This window comes from Panulirus ornatus, chromosome 2, assembly GCF_036320965.1.
Source record: "Panulirus ornatus isolate Po-2019 chromosome 2, ASM3632096v1, whole genome shotgun sequence".
In the NCBI taxonomy this organism is placed as follows: Eukaryota; Metazoa; Arthropoda; class Malacostraca; order Decapoda; family Palinuridae; genus Panulirus; species Panulirus ornatus.
In genome coordinates this window covers 27,688,205-27,705,645 of record NC_092225.1, presented here as the reverse complement: position 1 = coordinate 27,705,645, position 17,441 = coordinate 27,688,205, and the positions used below count along the sequence as shown (strand labels likewise).

General features: G+C 38.2%; 1 protein-coding gene across 6 annotated transcripts in view; it reads right to left on the bottom strand.

Annotated features, from left to right (window-relative positions):
- LOC139754944 (PTB domain-containing adapter protein ced-6-like) overlaps positions 1–17,441 on the bottom strand; it is an 81,801-nt gene that overhangs the window by 12,062 nt on the left and 52,298 nt on the right. For all 6 annotated transcript variants that reach the window (XM_071672775.1, XM_071672793.1, XM_071672783.1 and 3 more), the window contains 7 exons: positions 12,876–12,940; positions 10,763–10,933; positions 9,490–9,627; positions 7,755–7,976; positions 5,006–5,151; positions 2,871–3,109; positions 1,442–1,596 (listed from right to left, as the gene is read on the bottom strand). In XM_071672775.1, coding sequence (XP_071528876.1) covers positions 1,442–1,596; positions 2,871–3,109; positions 5,006–5,151; positions 7,755–7,976; positions 9,490–9,627; positions 10,763–10,933; positions 12,876–12,940 — 1,136 coding nt within the window. The remainder of the gene's footprint in view (positions 1–1,441; positions 1,597–2,870; positions 3,110–5,005; positions 5,152–7,754; positions 7,977–9,489; positions 9,628–10,762; positions 10,934–12,875; positions 12,941–17,441) is intronic.

The window sequence follows — 17,441 nt, the reverse complement described above, 5'->3', positions numbered from 1 at the left end:
CCAAACTAGCTGATAGGAAATCAATCACAATGAGTTATCAACAACCACTTTCCTAGGTCCTGGAATGTCATGAGTGACTGAAACTCGTACTCTAGATGCAGGACACCATAAATTGACATTTTCCGGTTCACTGACCTAATAGCCAGAGTCAAAAATAATTAAAAAGGATACCCCTTGAGACAAAGGACAAAGAATACTGCCCATGTATCCCCTGTGTATTGTAGATGGCAACTAATGGGGGCGGGAGTGGGTGGCTGGAAATCCTTCCTCACATACGTGATGGTGACAATGACGATGACTTGTACACTACAGTCACACTATCTCTCACAATAGGGACCAAGACATAAATTTCAGCTCACTAGTTTTCATGCAAACCAGAGACTCTCCCACACCCCCACCCCACCCAAAGCATAACGTAGACTCACCCCTCTCTCTAAGACCCTTGCATTTAACTGCCTCACCATCCCATCCATAAAGATTAAAAAGCCATGATGATATCACACACCCTTGACCCAAACTCATCTTTCTACCAGCATAATGCCTAACTCTTTTAATAAAAACTTACTGATTCTAGTAACTTTCCTCAAACATATATTTGCTGCAACTTCAACAAAGAATCTCCTTCTTCCCTATCATACATTTTCTTCAGATAAAAAAAATGCCACTTACAAATCACTTTATTTCTCTTAGAATAATATTTCTCAAATAAATAAAATTTTTCAAAGCAAACACCTGGTCCACATGTCCCTCCCTTATCACTCACTAGTTAGATGCTCTGTACATATCAAAACCCCATTAATCACCACTCTCCCATTCAACTTAACAGATATACTCAAAAGACTTATAACTCTGTAATTCTAGCAATCGCTTTTATTTCTCCTTGCTTTTATACATAACCGCAACACAGGTATTCTGCAATTCCTCAGGTGCCTAATCTTGAGCCATACATACAATGATTATCCTGACTAAATGATCAACAATGATCACCCAGTTTCCTGAGAAATTCAGCTACACATGAAATCATGAAAAAAGTAACATCTTTTAATCTGCCTACATAAAAATTTACAAGTGATACATGTGGCACATATGAAAACCAAATACACAATAAAGCCTAGGTTAAAAAAATCAATTGCAATACTTCTTTTGCTACATGCATATGAAAACCCCAAGGGTAAACTTTAATCATACACATAATGCACTTGTAAACCCTGACAGAGTATCAATCTTGAAGAGATACGACTAGTGAAGCAAGTGTTTACACACACGGGTCAGTTTAAGAATGCTTGATGATCCAAAGTCCAGAGATGTCTCAAAATGAATGACACAGTGCTTATGTCTATGGCATACTTATACTTCCTTAGGGAAATTGTGAAAAATCCTTTACTTTCAAAGCATATTATCATATATGAAAGATATAGCTGGAACTGCTATAAAATCTTACCTTCATCTCAATGAACTGTGCAAGGGCATCATTATTGTTGCTAGGAGGCGAGAAGGCCACAGAGCCAAATGGATCTCCAGTTGTGTCAAACATATCTTCTGATAAGCCATTTTGCTGGGGTTGCTCATGAGCCCGAGCTGGCCGAGGGGGAGGAACTGTTATGTAACAAAGGCAAATGTTTCATTAATGGAGGAAGTTCTAAAAACTTATTCTGAAAATTAAAACCAGTGCATGAGTGTGGAATCACTGCCGCAAACCGACATTCACTGAGAACCAATCACTTTCCTCTCTTCCTACTCGTACACATGCCTTACATCCTCGGTAAAATCTTTTCACTGCTTTTAACAACTTGCCTCCCACACCATACATTCTTAATACCTTCCACAGAGCATATCTATCAACTCTATTGTACAAAGTGCAAGAAATACAAATACAGGGTGTCAGAGGAAGAGATATAATCATCATTGTTATCATATTCATTATCAATATTATCACTATTATCACCATCTTTTTTATTTTTTCACCCTTGATTGCCATTTCCTACATGAGCAAGGTAGTCAGGAACAGATGATGAAAGGTCACTTTTGCTCACATCCATTCTCTAGCTGTCATGTGCAATGCACCAACTGAGCCAATCCAAGCTCAAACAGACCGCTTTAAGAACATGACCATTCCAACAATTCTCTACAATAACCAATTGTATTTTCATAGAAACAATCTGTCTGACACTACTCCCACTGTCTTTATTGTATCCTCTTTGTACAGTTTTGGGCATTGGCTGCAATTTTCTCAAGAAGCCATAAATCACCATTATAATCATTAACATCAAACTTCATACACATCACTTCCACCTCATAATGTGTTGTTTTGGATTCACTCAGCTTCTCATTTAACTTCTCCTGGAGGCTGTCATTCACACTTTCATTCCTCAACTTTGTCACTCCTACACTTATTGATGTTTCATGTACACCACACAATCTGACAAACTCCCTCCCTCCCCTCCTATATATCACAAATTAGGCTCACTACTCATCATACTCTTTCTTACAATAATCATATCAATTATGCTCTAGTCTATCTTGTCTTCCTTGTGTCAGTACCATGTGTCTTCATGAAGATCTTAATGTCTGAAGAATGTATCTGCAACTCTCATACCTTCTGATGCAAATAATCTAAGAATCATTTCCACATGGAACCCCGTATTTATCTACATAACCTTCTTCTGCCTAATCACCTAAAGATTTTCTGTTTGATTTCAGAAGTCCAAAACAATACACTGGATACATACAACCTCCCAGTCTTGCTTCTGATAAAGTGGAAGGAGAAAATGATGTCAACAGTGCATGGTTATAAAAACACAATCACTTTCAACAAAACAATCTACAAAAATCTGATACATCTGTGAAACATGTTTCATTATCTGAATTACCAAGAGCTGGTGGAGAAGTAAAGCCATTTAACTCGGGTGGAGGCATGTTAGTAAATGAAGGAGGCTTCTTTTCCTCTGCTCTTGGATCAAAGTCATCCTCCTCTTCATGATCTGCATAACTGCCATTAGTGGAAGAGCTACTCGTGCTGTTGATATTAGCTGTCTGTGCTTCATCTGCCCGTGGATTGAAGTCATCATCATCAGCACCCTCTGAGTTCAGCGGACTAGATAAAATGTCACTGAAAAAAAGAGAAGCATCTAAACATCTCTGAATATCACAAGTATTACTGCATTCAACTACACACCACTGAAAATCTTAAGCTAAATGAACACATGCAATAAAGCTCATTGTTAACATCCCTAGCCATTACTTATGTATATGTACACAACTTCACAACTCTGGAATTGTTCCCATTCCAATTCAATTACACTGCAACTACTCACAACAGCCTCCTCCTACACACATCACCAAAGCAACTTAGAATTCTGCAAAGCCCCTCTTTCAACTTTGTTAAGAAAACAGAAGAGCTTTTACTGTAATATATAATGGCTTCATACCCCACAATCACTCCATCTCATAAATTCAAGTAAGATGATATAAATGCAGATCGCATTAATTCAAACCACTTATTCATATTACCATTTATTCTTCTATAAGTCTTATTCCCATTACATAAATTCCTGACACTCATCAACAATCTTCTATGCAAACCAATCAAACTTACAAAAGTACTTTTCTACTTACGTACTTATTTATTTTCATTTATTTTGCTTTGTCACTGTCTCCTGCATTAGCGAGGTAGCGCAAGGAAACAGATGAAAGAATGGCCCAACCCACCCACATACACATGTATATACATACACGTCCACACACGCAAATATACAAACCTATACATCTCAATGTATAATATATATACACACACAGACATATACATATATACACATGTACATAATTCATACTGTCTGCCTTTATTCATTCCCATCGCCACCTCGCCACACATGGAATAACATCCCCCTCCCCCCCTCATGTGTGCGAGGTAGCGCTAGGAAAGACAACAATGGCCACATTCGTTCACACTCAGTCTCTAGCTGTCATGTAATAATGCACCGAAACCACAGCTCCCTTTCCACATCCAGGCCCCACACAACTTTCCGTGGTTTGCCCCAGACGCTTCACATGCCCTGGTTCAATCCATTGACAGCACCTCAACCCCAGTATACCACATCGTTCCAATTCACTCTATTCCTTGCCCGCCTTTCACCCTTCTGCATGTTCAGGCCTCGATCACTCAAAATCTTTTTCACTCCATCTTTCCACCTCCAATTTGGTCTCCCATTTCTCGTTCCCTCCACCTCTGACACATATATCCTCTTGGTCAATCTTTCCTCACTCATTCTCTCCATGTGCCCAAACCATTTCAAAACACCCTCTTCTGCTCTCTCAACCACACTCTTTTTGTTACCACACATCTCTCTTACCCTATTATTACTTACTCGATCAAACCACCTTACACCACATATTGTCCTCAAACATCCCATTTCCAGCATATCCACCCTCCTGCGCACAACTCTATCCATAGCCCACGCCTTGCAACCATACAACATTGTTGGAACCACTATTCCTTCAAACATACCCATTTTTGCTTTCCGAGATAATGTTCTCGACTTCCACACATTCTTCAAGGCTCCCAAAATTTTCGCCCCCTCCCCCATCCTATGATTCACTTTCGCTTCCATGGTTCCATCCACTGCCAAATCCACTCCCAGATATCTAAAACACTTCACTTCCTCCAGTTTTTCTCCATTCAAACTTAACTCCCAATTGACTTGACCCTCAACCCTACTGTACCTAATAACCTTGCTCTTATTCACATATACTCTCAAGTTTCTTCTTTCACACACTTTACTAAACTCAGTCACCAGCTTCTGCAGTTTCTCACATGAATCAGCCACCAGCGCTGTATCATACTTACATAATTACAGTCTCAAAATCCATATAAGCCTCACAAAATTCATTTTTCCCGTCTCAAAAAATATATACTAAAAAGCATAAATTAGTAATGCAAGCTGTGAAAACTCTATCATTCATCTTACAAAAGTAAGTTAAACCTATGACAAGATGAAATGATAATTACTGGATGAGGGTAGCATCATCATCCTGCTTTGGTGCATTCCGTGGTGGGACAGGTGGTGGGCTGAAGGCATTGGTGGAGGCTGGGGGCTCAGTTGTGACCTCAGGATCAGTACTGCTCTCACCATTTAGTGTCAGCAAGTCAGAAATCTGCATAAATATATAATAAACATTTCATTGAAATATCTTATAAAATCAGTCTGTACCAAACAGCCTGGGCAACACATTACCAAAATCAGTCTCAATCAGTACTTATTCCTCTCCACAAAACAAGATATGTGACAACAGATATGCATCCTAATTCAACTCTTTTCACAGCTGGACTACTCCAGTCTCTCAAGAACTATCTAATTCATGTATATCACAGACAAGCCCGTCAAAGATCAGCTAAGACCAAAGCAAGAAATTCTTTCTCACCCATACTTGGCTTCCTAGGATGCTGAAAGCCAGGTTGGTGGCTAGCAACTATTCTAAGATCTACATAATGACAGGGAAAACCTAACACACAGCAGTGCAGAGGTGGATGGATGCCAGGAGTAAATGTCCCTGAAGCGCACCCTTTAAGATAAAAAAAATATCTACAAGTCAAGCCTACTTTCCTTCACTTATTGTGGTATCCATGAGATACAAGCTATGACATATTGTAGACAGCGTAAACACCATATATTGTGAATTTCAGTCAAGAAATACATCTCTTGAGCCTACATGTATATAAATGGAAATCATAACTTACACAGTATTCATTTCCTCCCCAGTTCATTACAATATGTAAAACAATTTAAAAAGGGAAAATTTCTTTTTTCATTAGAGAATATTCTGTAATATAATGTATGACTCATGGTGAGGTGCCTGAGGATTGGCGGAATGCGTGCATAGTGCCATTGTACAAAGGCAAAGGGGATAAGAGTGAGTGCTCAATTTACAGAGGTATAAGTTTGTTGAGTATTCCTGGTAAATTATATGGGAGGGTATTGATTGAGAGGGTGAAGGCGTGTACAGAGCATCAGATTGGGGAAGAGCAGTGTGGTTTCAGAAGTGGTAGAGGATGTGTGGATCAGGTGTTTGCTTTGAAGAATGTCTGTGAGAAATACTTAGAAAAGCAAATGGATTTGTATGTAGCATTTATGGATCTGGAGAAGGCATATGATAGAGTTGACAGAGATGCTCTGTGGAAGGTATTAAGAATATATGGTGTGGGAGGAAAGTTGTTAGAATCGGTGAAAAGTTTTTATAGAGGATGTAAGGCATGTGTACGTGTAGGAAGAGAGGAAAGTGATTGGTTCTCAGTGAATGTAGGTTTGCGGCAGGGGTGTGTGATGTCTCCATGGTTGTTTAATTTGTTTATGGATGGGGTTGTTAGGGAGGTAAATGCAAGAGTTTTGGAAAGAGGGGCAAGTATGAAGTCTGTTGGGGATGAGAGAGCTTGGGAAGTGAGTCAGTTGTTGTTCGCTGATGATACAGCGCTGGTGGCTGATTCATGTGAGAATCTGCAGAAGCTGGTGACTGAGTTTGGTAAAGTGTGTGGAAGAAGAAAGTTAAGAGTAAATGTGAATAAGAGCAAGGTTATTAGGTACAGTAGGGTTGAGGGTCAAGTCAATTGGGAGGTGAGTTTGAATGGAGAAAAACTGGAGGAAGTGAAGTGTTTTAGATATCTGGGAGTGGATCTGGCAGCGGATGGAACCATGGAAGCGGAAGTGGATCATAGGGTGGGGGAGGGGGCGAAAATTCTGGGGGCCTTGAAAAATGTGTGGAAGTCGAGAACATTATCTCGGAAAGCAAAAATGGGTATGTTTGAAGGAATAGTGGTTCCAACAATGTTGTATGGTTGCGAGGCGTGGGCTATGGATAGAGTTGTGCGCAGGAGGATGGATGTGCTGGAAATGAGATGTTTGAGGACAATGTGTGGTGTGAGGTGGTTTGATCGAGTGAGTAACGTAAGGGTAAGAGAGATGTGTGGAAATAAAAAGAGCGTGGTTGAGAGAGCAGAAGAGGGTGTTTTGAAGTGGTTTGGGCACATGGAGAGGATGAGTGAGGAAAGATTGACCAAGAGGATATATGTGTCGGAGGTGGAGGGAACGAGGAGAAGAGGGAGACCAAATTGGAGGTGGAAAGATGGAGTGAAAAAGATTTTGTGTGATCGGGGCCTGAACATGCAGGAGGGTGAAAGGAGGGCAAGGAATAGAGTGAATTGGAGCAATGTGGTATACCGGGGTTGACGTGCTGTCAGTGGATTGAATCAAGGCATGTGAAGCGTCTGAGGTAAACCATGGAAAGCTGTGCAGGTATGTATATTTGCGTGTGTGGACATATGTATATATTTGTGTATGGATGTGGGTTGGGCCATTTCTTTCGTCTGTTTCCTTGCGCTACCTCGCAAACGCGGGAGACAGCGACAAAGTATAATAAAATAAATAATGTTTAAGAACATACCCCAAAATTAAATATTCTATAGTATATGCTGGTATGGGAGGGTGCTGAGTGGACAGGGAGGGCCTATGCTGGTGATATGGATACTCCTTATATTACTTACTTAGTTACTTGCTGCCCAGGGGTCCATCTGCTGTCCTCTTACCTAACATTATCAACAGTCAGTCCTTCAGAATCCTCACCCCATCTCTTTTTCACCTCTTCTTTGCCCATTCCAACTTACCCATCTACTCCTTTCACTGTCACTCCCATTTCTTTTTCCCTCACACTATTTACTGAAACTAGAGATGATATAAAGTGTTAACAGACTCCAAAGTCAAACTTACATTGTTCTCTTTCATGTACTCTTCCAAATCAGGTCTGTTCTTGAGATTGGCCAGTTGAGTAATGCGAGTCTTTAGTGTTTGATTTTCATCCTCTAGCCCTTGAACACGTTTCTGTAACAAGAGGAGCTGGCGCCTCATCTCAATCTCTCGACCTGATGTCTCTACAAACCTTCGGTATGCTAAATCAAAGGCCTGACCAATTGTTAAAGTGATTTCTTCAGCCTGAAATATAAAAATAATTTAAGTATAACTAAAACAATATCCTTTATCAATGACATCTTCATTACACAATTCATTAAAGATAACCCTAATCCAGTGCATAAAAAAATAAATAAATAAATGAATGGTTACCTTCCACCAGCTACATCAATTACATACTTTATATGAAAAGCAGGTTCACCATATCATTTCCACTATTGTTGAATAAAGGAGTTCTTGTTACAGAGTAAGTAAGTAGTACCCTTTAGTAATGTTGCTGTAAACTTGAGTTGCTTTCAGTGGGTTCATAGCTACAGTACTGTTTCCAAGCCACTTCCACCTCATGTGTAGCAGGTTGAAGTCCCTTACAAATACTATATGTAGAACTTCTTTATTCATTTGTTCTATTAATTCTTCTGGTCTTGCATCTGCCACTCTTTCAGATTTGTGCAAGAACTAAGTTATAGCTTTCAAACTTGATAACTATAATGTATACTTCATCAATTAAGGAATTCAATAGTTCAGATGTTATAAACAAAGCATTAATGTACAATCTAACACCATAACATGTCCTTCCTATCCTATTACATCAGGAGAGGTTGTGAATCAGAATCTAAACATCAGTGTCCACATAATCTTTTACATAAGTTTCTGTAGGCAGGAAATACTGTATCTGACTCACATTAGTATGTATTATAGTGATTCTTGAAGCCACCCAACAGAAGTCACTTTCACAAATATTTGAAGCCACTCCAGAGAAGTCACATTTAGCTTCACTCTTCATTTTAGCATAGAAACCCTTAGACTTCTCCTTCAACACAGGCCTATACACAGGAATACCTTGACTGCAATGCTGGTAGAACTACACATGCAAAATATTGTCCAAGTCAGCGATATAAGGCCCATATGATGTTTTGTGTTTAGCCTATCAACGTACAGTATGTGTTTAGCCAATATCTATACAGGCATTTTCAGAAAAGAACATAAAAATTTGGTTTTCCATGCCTTCAAATCGAAGATCATCATTTGTCCAATACTATACTCTTCCTGGAATTTTATAACACTCAATCTGTGATCTGCCAATTTCATCAACTCTACCTTCTGCTGGCTTGATAGCACATTCCTTATGTTAAGCCATTCCCTGAATACAGTCATTCTCCACAAAAAAATTCAAAATTTTTTCTCCCTATGCCCTTAAATGAGATCGTAATTTGTCAAACACCATATTCTACCTGGAAAAAACAGTATCTCTACTTTTTTCACTGTAACTTCTTTCCTTACCCCAGAATCCATCAGCCAGTAGAACAAACTGCATCTTATCAAACATGCTAAATCAACAACAAATGAACAAACCATCAGGAAAACCAGCCTGTTTACTATACAGTTATCACCCATCGCACCAGCCTGTCCACTAGCCAAAAATCAACCATCCATCAAGCCTGTTTGCCAGCCAGCTAACATCCATCCAACCACCCAATTTCAAAACTCATTAATCACTCTTTCAACACCTTGACCTAGTATCTGGAAGTAGACTTACCAGCTTGTCACTGACAAAGACAAAGCAAGTATGCTTGTCAGAGTCTGCTTCCTTAGCGATGAAACTGAAGAAACGTTTCTCTGCCTTGTCATCAGCACAATAGCTAATCCTGTGAAGTGGGTACTGGTGCAAGTTTCGCTGTCAATCAAAAAACAGAGGATAATATTAAGCATATTAAATACATCATTTTTCAAACATAAACTTCTGGTGAGCAAATCAGTATGCCAGGTCATCAACATATGCACTACATATAAAGAACTGCTCTCTCTAAGCTTGGATGAAAGGGTGAGAAATTCAAGCAATTAGTTTCCTATCGAGGCCTGGCTGGACCAACTAAAATGGACATTTATTTCTAGACATCAAAGGCAATAAAAATTCTACAGAATAAATACAAATAACCCTTCCCTCCAATTGACATTTTAGCTGTCATCACATTTAATAAATATGCTTAATGTGTGATATTGCCATTCCAATCACCAGTAACAATGTCATTCAATTCTGCACTTTACCCCAACTGGTAAAAAAAGTGCTCAAAGTAGATATGTTCAACAATACGTCATATGTTAACAAAAGCAGTGAAGAGATAAAGGCATAGGTCTTGCCCTCTTTTCATTCTTATCAACATCAGATTGTTTTCATATACAGTTACATAATGCAAGTTGGGGTATATTTTTTTTCATAAAATCATTCACCAAGACTCATTCTCACTGCATGCCTCTAAACCCAAATACCCAACATCCACCACCCTATCCTCTACCTCATTCAACTGTCCTTCAAAATACTCACTCCATCCCTTTTTCACTTCTTTGCCTGTTACTACTTCCTCATCATCTCTCCTCTGCAAAAGTAGCACAGTAATAATAATAGGCAAATCTACATGTGTGCAATGCAGACACAAAGCCTATGTCCTCCATTACCATCTGTGCCTTTCATAGAAATTAATCTGAGAAACTGAGATCCCCTGCCCCATCCCTGCAGGCTGGCAAAGAATAAAAGGAAATATAAGAAAATACAGAGGAGGAAGATGAACAATAAAAAGAATTCAGTTTCCACTTCCTTTTGTTTTTGATAAAAAATGAATTATGGCAATAAAGAGATGCAATAAAATGGGTAACTTTCAAACAATGTAGCAATACATAATAAACATTTCTACTTAACTCAGTGTTAGTCTCTGTGACTGATTTTAAAAATACTACATATCAATAACACTGTTTACAGGTAAAACATATGAGTATAATATTGTATAAAACAATAACAGTGTCCAGTGACTCACCTTTGTTTTAGGTTCGTGAATAGCAACTCCATCAATGGACACAGTTAACTCCACCTTGGGAGTCTTGCTGCCCTCTGCTTTTTTTAACTGCTGATTGAATTTGAGCTTGCGGATGCCCTCCTTCACCACCTCAATGCCTTTTGGTTGGTCGACTTCTGTGCTCCCCAGGAACTAGAAAAAAAATCACTATGTTTGATGTTGGAAAGCTATAATAATCATACAAAAACTAATACTTTAAAACTGAATTTGTATCATGAAAAAAGATGTTTTTAAATCTGAACAATGGAATAAATACACAGACATAAGAAACTGTGATGAACAAAAAGCAAAAAGGACAGAATGGCCATAATTAATGGTAGTTTTCTGATTAAGAAAAATCATTAAATTTTTTCTCAGCTTACTGAACCTAGGTACTATCAAAGGTCAAAATAATTAAAAACATGGTTATCAAACCTATGGGACAATTGCAGATGGCACTGACAGTCTCAAGAACACAGGACCGATTCCTTTCAGTACAGACCTAACCTAACCTAACCTAACAAATCTGTAACTAAGCAGTTACAGTTTACTGAAGTTATAAACAAATTTCATGGTTAGTGATGATAATGGCAGTCATTACTGAGAGCAAAAGTAATCTCATCAACTACTTTCAGCACAATTATACATGCATATGTCCTCTATCTCCATATCAGATAACTGACGGGTTGACTAGCACAAATATACATGGAAATGTCCTCTATCTCCATATCAGCTATCTGCAAGGGTTGACTATCTATACACTTTCGTAAACTAGGTAGATACGTAGATTAGGTAAACACGTTTCACTACACCCTAAAGGGTTTAAAAAAAGGCTCATTCATATAATCTTCTGATAAATCTCTTATTCATCACATTTATGTATTTTTCAGATATATTCATTATCTACAGTTCTACATACAATTCTGTTCTCCACTGTACAATGACTTGAGCTATCTAAATATATGCCTGTCATCAACTGTTGTTAAACACTTCCTTTCTATATCCTCTATATTACCCTCAAGATCATTTTCCTATAACGATCAAAATTATGTTCAACATCCTCATATCAACATTATTATAAAAAAAGAGGAACATAGGAAAGAGTCAAATGAGAATCTTTTTTCCTCTATGGCTCAGTCACGTTCTGGACACTAACTTGCATGAATGTGCAAACAAGTTTGAAAGAAGGAAAATACAAAAACAAACTAAAATTTATCAGAAAATATCAAAAAAATTCTGTATTTTAAAGTTTCTAAAAGTCTGATGTCCGGATTTTTGATATCATACCTGTGCTATATAATAATCATTACTGTTGTTGTTATCATTTTCATAAATAGTACTAATACCAACACTGGTACCACAATAATGTATACAAATGTCAACTTAAAAAGGTTAGACATCTACCCTGCGTGTCGTAGAAGGCGACTAAAAGGGGAGGGAGCGGGTGGCTGGAAATCCTCCCATCTCCTTTTTTTTAATTTTCCAAAAGAAAGAACAGAGAAGGGTGCCAGGTGAGGATATTCCCTCTAAGGCCCAGTCCTCTGTTCTTAACGCTACCTCGCTAACGCGGGAAATGGCGAATAGTATGAAAAAAAAAAAAAAAAAAATCTACTATATACAGCAGAGCATTTACATTGTTTGGATAAGTGTTGGGTGAGGTTGGTGAACTATTATCCACATATACTGGACTTAAATAAAGTCTTGCATACAGCCATACAAACAGAAGACATTTGCTTGTAAATATATTTTAGTCTTATCTTTTAATTCAAATGGCACTGCTGCTTAAAAACTGTCAATCACAATAAAAAACATAGTAGTAATATCAAATCAATATTGATTCCCTACAATTTGGTAATATAAATAGGTCTCCTTTCATTCTGTCCCATCCTCACCATCTTCCAGATACTTAGGATGAGTTTCTTCACCTAAGTATCTGACCACTGTTGGAGTGTGTCTGGGTCTCTTTGGAAGTTCTCACAATCCAGGAGATTCCTAACTTTCCATATAATTTCATCAATATCTAAAATGAATCTACTCCTGTTTGTAAGTCATTAACATAAACCACACAAAAGAACTCATGGTATAAAAAGCTCACCTTGACCAGATAGGCAATGTGTCCCTTTTGTAATGCCTCCGGAGGATGGAGCCAGTTCTTGTTGGCTGCCAAGGAAAAATTAAGAGCAGTTAGACTGAATCATCATAAGTAATGCTAAAAACAGATAATAAAATTAATTATCCATTGTTTTATACATAAAATTACAAAAAAATGTCAGACAAATGACATACTAATAATTCTAATACTAGTTAAGAAATCCATTCGGAAATAAGCATTACAATGAACTAGGTCACTGCAGTATCCATTTAAGTACATATCAACTAAGTTACTGCAGTAAACACCAGCAAATGTGAACTAAATACCATATATACTCATCTATACCTCTACCTCATGTATAAGTCAACCCCTGATTTCTGACCAAGAAATCATTAATTCATGATGTGCCCTATGTGTAGGTTGACCTGAAATCATTAATTCATTATATACCTCATGTATAGGTTGATCCAAGTTTTTGAGGGCAATGGAAAAACAAATCAGGGTAACAAAAAACAACATTTTATGGCATGTAAAACCAAGTTCAGAAATTCCTCACTAAAAAACAACCTATGTCCTATAAACTGAGGTTTGCTGAGCCTGACACACCAAAGGCAAATTGTTTACCATTTATCATTATGGCAGTTTACACTGAAAAACGGGTAGTTTCAGCAAAAGATTGTATATTTCCATTCAAGTAGTCATTCAAGTCAATTAGGATAAAAAATAATTGTAATACAAGTTTTTCTTTTACCTCAAAATAATTCTTAAAGCAATTACAGTAAAAAATTTTCAACAAAAATGTTTCAAGATTAGCACCAACCTGCTCATACATCAATAGCTAGTTTTTTGGCAAAGAATACATGTATTAGATTACAAAATATCCCCTGTAAAGCATTGTAATTTTCCACATGTAGCTTAAAAAATGAGCGTAACATCATTACCTTAGTCTGGATGGGGAAAATGACAGGCACTCAGGATAATACAACCTTCTTTCTGGTTTGCAAAGGCAAGCAGAAGCTATTTAAATTGGTATCACCAAACTAAAACATAATAGTAAACATCAAGATTTACTTTCACCAATCTCCCACTTTTCACAATATTCTTTTAAAACCATAAGAGCTGATCATGGGATATTCGCTGTATGCTTTCTGGTGTTACAGAACAGCCATCATAAATGACCATAAGACATAACAAAATCAATACACCCAGCAGTTAAACAACTAAATTGTGAGATCTATTCTCTTAATCCCTTTACATAGTTTATGTACACAATATACATACCAGACAAATATATGAGTCTGACAACTTAAATCATGTTTCTGAATTATGTTCTTATACATATGTGAATTTACACATAAATCTGTGCCAAAAGCAACTTCAAGCATACCATTAACATATGAGGCCACACAACTTTTGCAGGAATTGGAATTACTGAGCAAAGCTGAGGTTGCCAGTCCTAACCCCGAAGGCTGTCAAAAGGGCAGGGACACCTGATTCCCTGTGGAAGACATGCCATCCTGCTTACCTTGACAAAATGACTTTTTATGTAAAACAAAAAGAGAAATCGTTGCTAATACCTAAAAGGAAACCAACATTCACTTTAGGAAAATGGAGATAAGCTGAGAAGTTGAGGCTATGTGCAAGTGAAGTGGAAGAGTGCATAAGCTTGATCCACCCAATTAAAAAAGGAAGTGATTTCTGGATAACATAGTGATAAAGTGTGTAAATACACACATACATACACACAGGAAATGGCACTCAAGCATATATGGCTGTTGGAGATTTGTATAATCTATGGAAGTGTGCCTTCATATGCACTACATGCCTTGCTGATGGGGGAGGATGTTATTTCCTGTGTGGTGGGGTAGCAACAGGAATGGATGAAGGCAAGCAAGTATGAATATGTGCATGTGTATATCTGTATATGTCTGTGTATGTATATGTATGTATGTGTGCATTTATGGGCATTTATGTATATATATGTGTATATGAATGGATGGGCAATTCTTTGTCTGTTTCTTGGCGCAATCTCACTGACATGGGAAACAGCGATAAAGTATAAAGTATAAAGTATAAAGTGAAAAAGATTTTGTGTGATCGGGGCCTGAACATGCAGGAGGGTGAAAGGAGGGCAAAGAATAGAGTGAATTGGAGCGATGTGGTATACCGGGGTTGACGTGCTGTCAGTGGATTGAATCAAGGCATGTGTATGGGGGTGGGTTGGGCCATTTCTTTCGTCTGTTTCCTTGCGCTACCTCGCAAACGCGGGAGACAGCGGAAAAAAAAAAAAAAAAAAAATATACATCTATATCTTTTTTTATTATTCTGGTTCAATCCATTGACAGCACATCGACCCCGGTATATCACATCGTTCCAATTCACTCTATTCCTTGCATGCCTTTCACCCTCCTGTATGTTCAGGCCCCGATCACTCAAAATCTTTTTCAGTCCATCCTTCCACCTCCAATTTGGTCTCTTACTTCTCCTTGTTCCCTCCACCTCTGACACGTATATCCTATTTGTAAATCTTTCCTCACTCATTCCCTCCATATCACCAAACCATTTGAATACACCCTCTTCTGCTCTCTCAACGACACTTTTTATTACCACATATCTCTCTTACCCTTTCATTACTTACTCGATCAAACCACCTCACACCACATATTGTCCTCAAACATTTCATTTCCAACACATCCACCCTCCTCTGCGCAACCCTATCTATAGCCCACACCTTGCAACCATATAACATTGTCGAAACCACTATTCCTCCAAACATACCCATTTTTGCTCTCCGAGATAACGTTCTCGCCTTCCACACATTCTTCAACACTCCCAGAACCTTTGCCCTCTCCCCCACCCAGTGACTCACTTCCGCTTCCATGATTCCATCTGCTGCTAAATCCACTCCCAGATATCTAAAACACTTCCTCACTTCACTATATATATATTTTCTTTCTTTCAAACTATTCGCCATTTCCCGCGTTAGCGAGGTAGTGTTAAGAACAGAGAACTGGGCCTTTAAGGGAATATCCTCACCTGGCCCCCTTCTCTATTCCTTCTTTTGGAAAATCAAAAAAATAATGAGAGGGGAGGATTTCCAGCCCCCCGCTCCCTCCCCTTTTAGTCGCCTTCTACAACACGCAGGGAATACGTGGGAAGTATTCTTTCTCTCCTATCCCTAGGGATATATATATATATATATATATATATATATATATATATATATATATATATATATATATATATATATATATACCCCACAAGGAACACAAAGTAAACAACTCAATCACAACTAATCTCCATCAGTAGAAACCAGTGAACAAATCAAACTCTAAACAATACTATCACTAACCTAAAGACTGAAAGACAAAAATAAAACTGGCATTCCCCCTCAACACAGTGTATAAAAACACCCATAGCAACAAACTCTAGCAAACATTAAAGGAAAGGATATCCATTCTTATCGCACCACTGCAGCCCCCAATCATGAAGCATGCCAGACCCCTTCCAATGAAATCCCTTCTGCCAAAGAAGACAAAAACATACTCACAAGACACTCATCAAAAATCAATCTCAAACCAGCCTCATCCCTCCCTATACACAGGAATGTCACCAAAAACCTAAACAAAATCCATCCTGAAACAACTGCCCACCAACCCTTCACTTCCATATGTAGGAAGGCAATTAAAACCCAGAACTCTCTTTCTACAGGCCTTAAAAACATATCAAACTTTAACATAAAACATTATGGCCCACTGACAATCCAAGCATTTAGATAGATATCTTCAACTACAAAATCCCTAACATCTGGAAACTTGCCAAAATAACACCAATCCAAAAACCCTCTACTTTTCTTTTTTTTTTTTACCATCCAACTCCCTCTGCTCCTAACATCCTATATCACTTTCATCTTCAGCATCGAAACTCTGTATAAATATAATCCACTACAGAATCAACCAAATCATCCTAATCACACCCCTTAAAGGGTGACTTCAGACCCAAACACTCTCCCATCACAGCACACACTAAGCTCAAGAAACATATCCTAAATAAATCTAACTAAACAAACCCGCTCCTGCACAATGATAATAGCAACAGACACCTATAAAGCATTTGACACTGCCCCCTCACAAAAACTTCTTGACACCACCCTCCACAAGTGTCAAAAAGTGATTGGCCAATTTCATGGCAGACCTCCATGCCAGAGTCACTCACAATGGCCTCAAATCCAAAACCCTAAAACCCTACACAATTCCCTAAGGTGCAGTTCTTTCTTGAAACTCTCTTCAATCTCTTCCTACACAACTTCCCATTACCTCAAGCAAACCTTAACATGGTCCTTTAGCATGCAAACGACTTAACAATCACACCACAGTAGCAACATCAAACATGCAGCACTGCATTATGCAACTGGAACAATGGCTCACCAAGAACAGAATGTCTGCATCACAACAAAAGTCTTAAATCTCTTTTAATCCCAGAGACACGAATCCAGCTCACACCCTCCAATCATCTTGAATGGACAGTCTCTCTCAATAAACAAAACACCAACCCTTCTAAGCATCATAT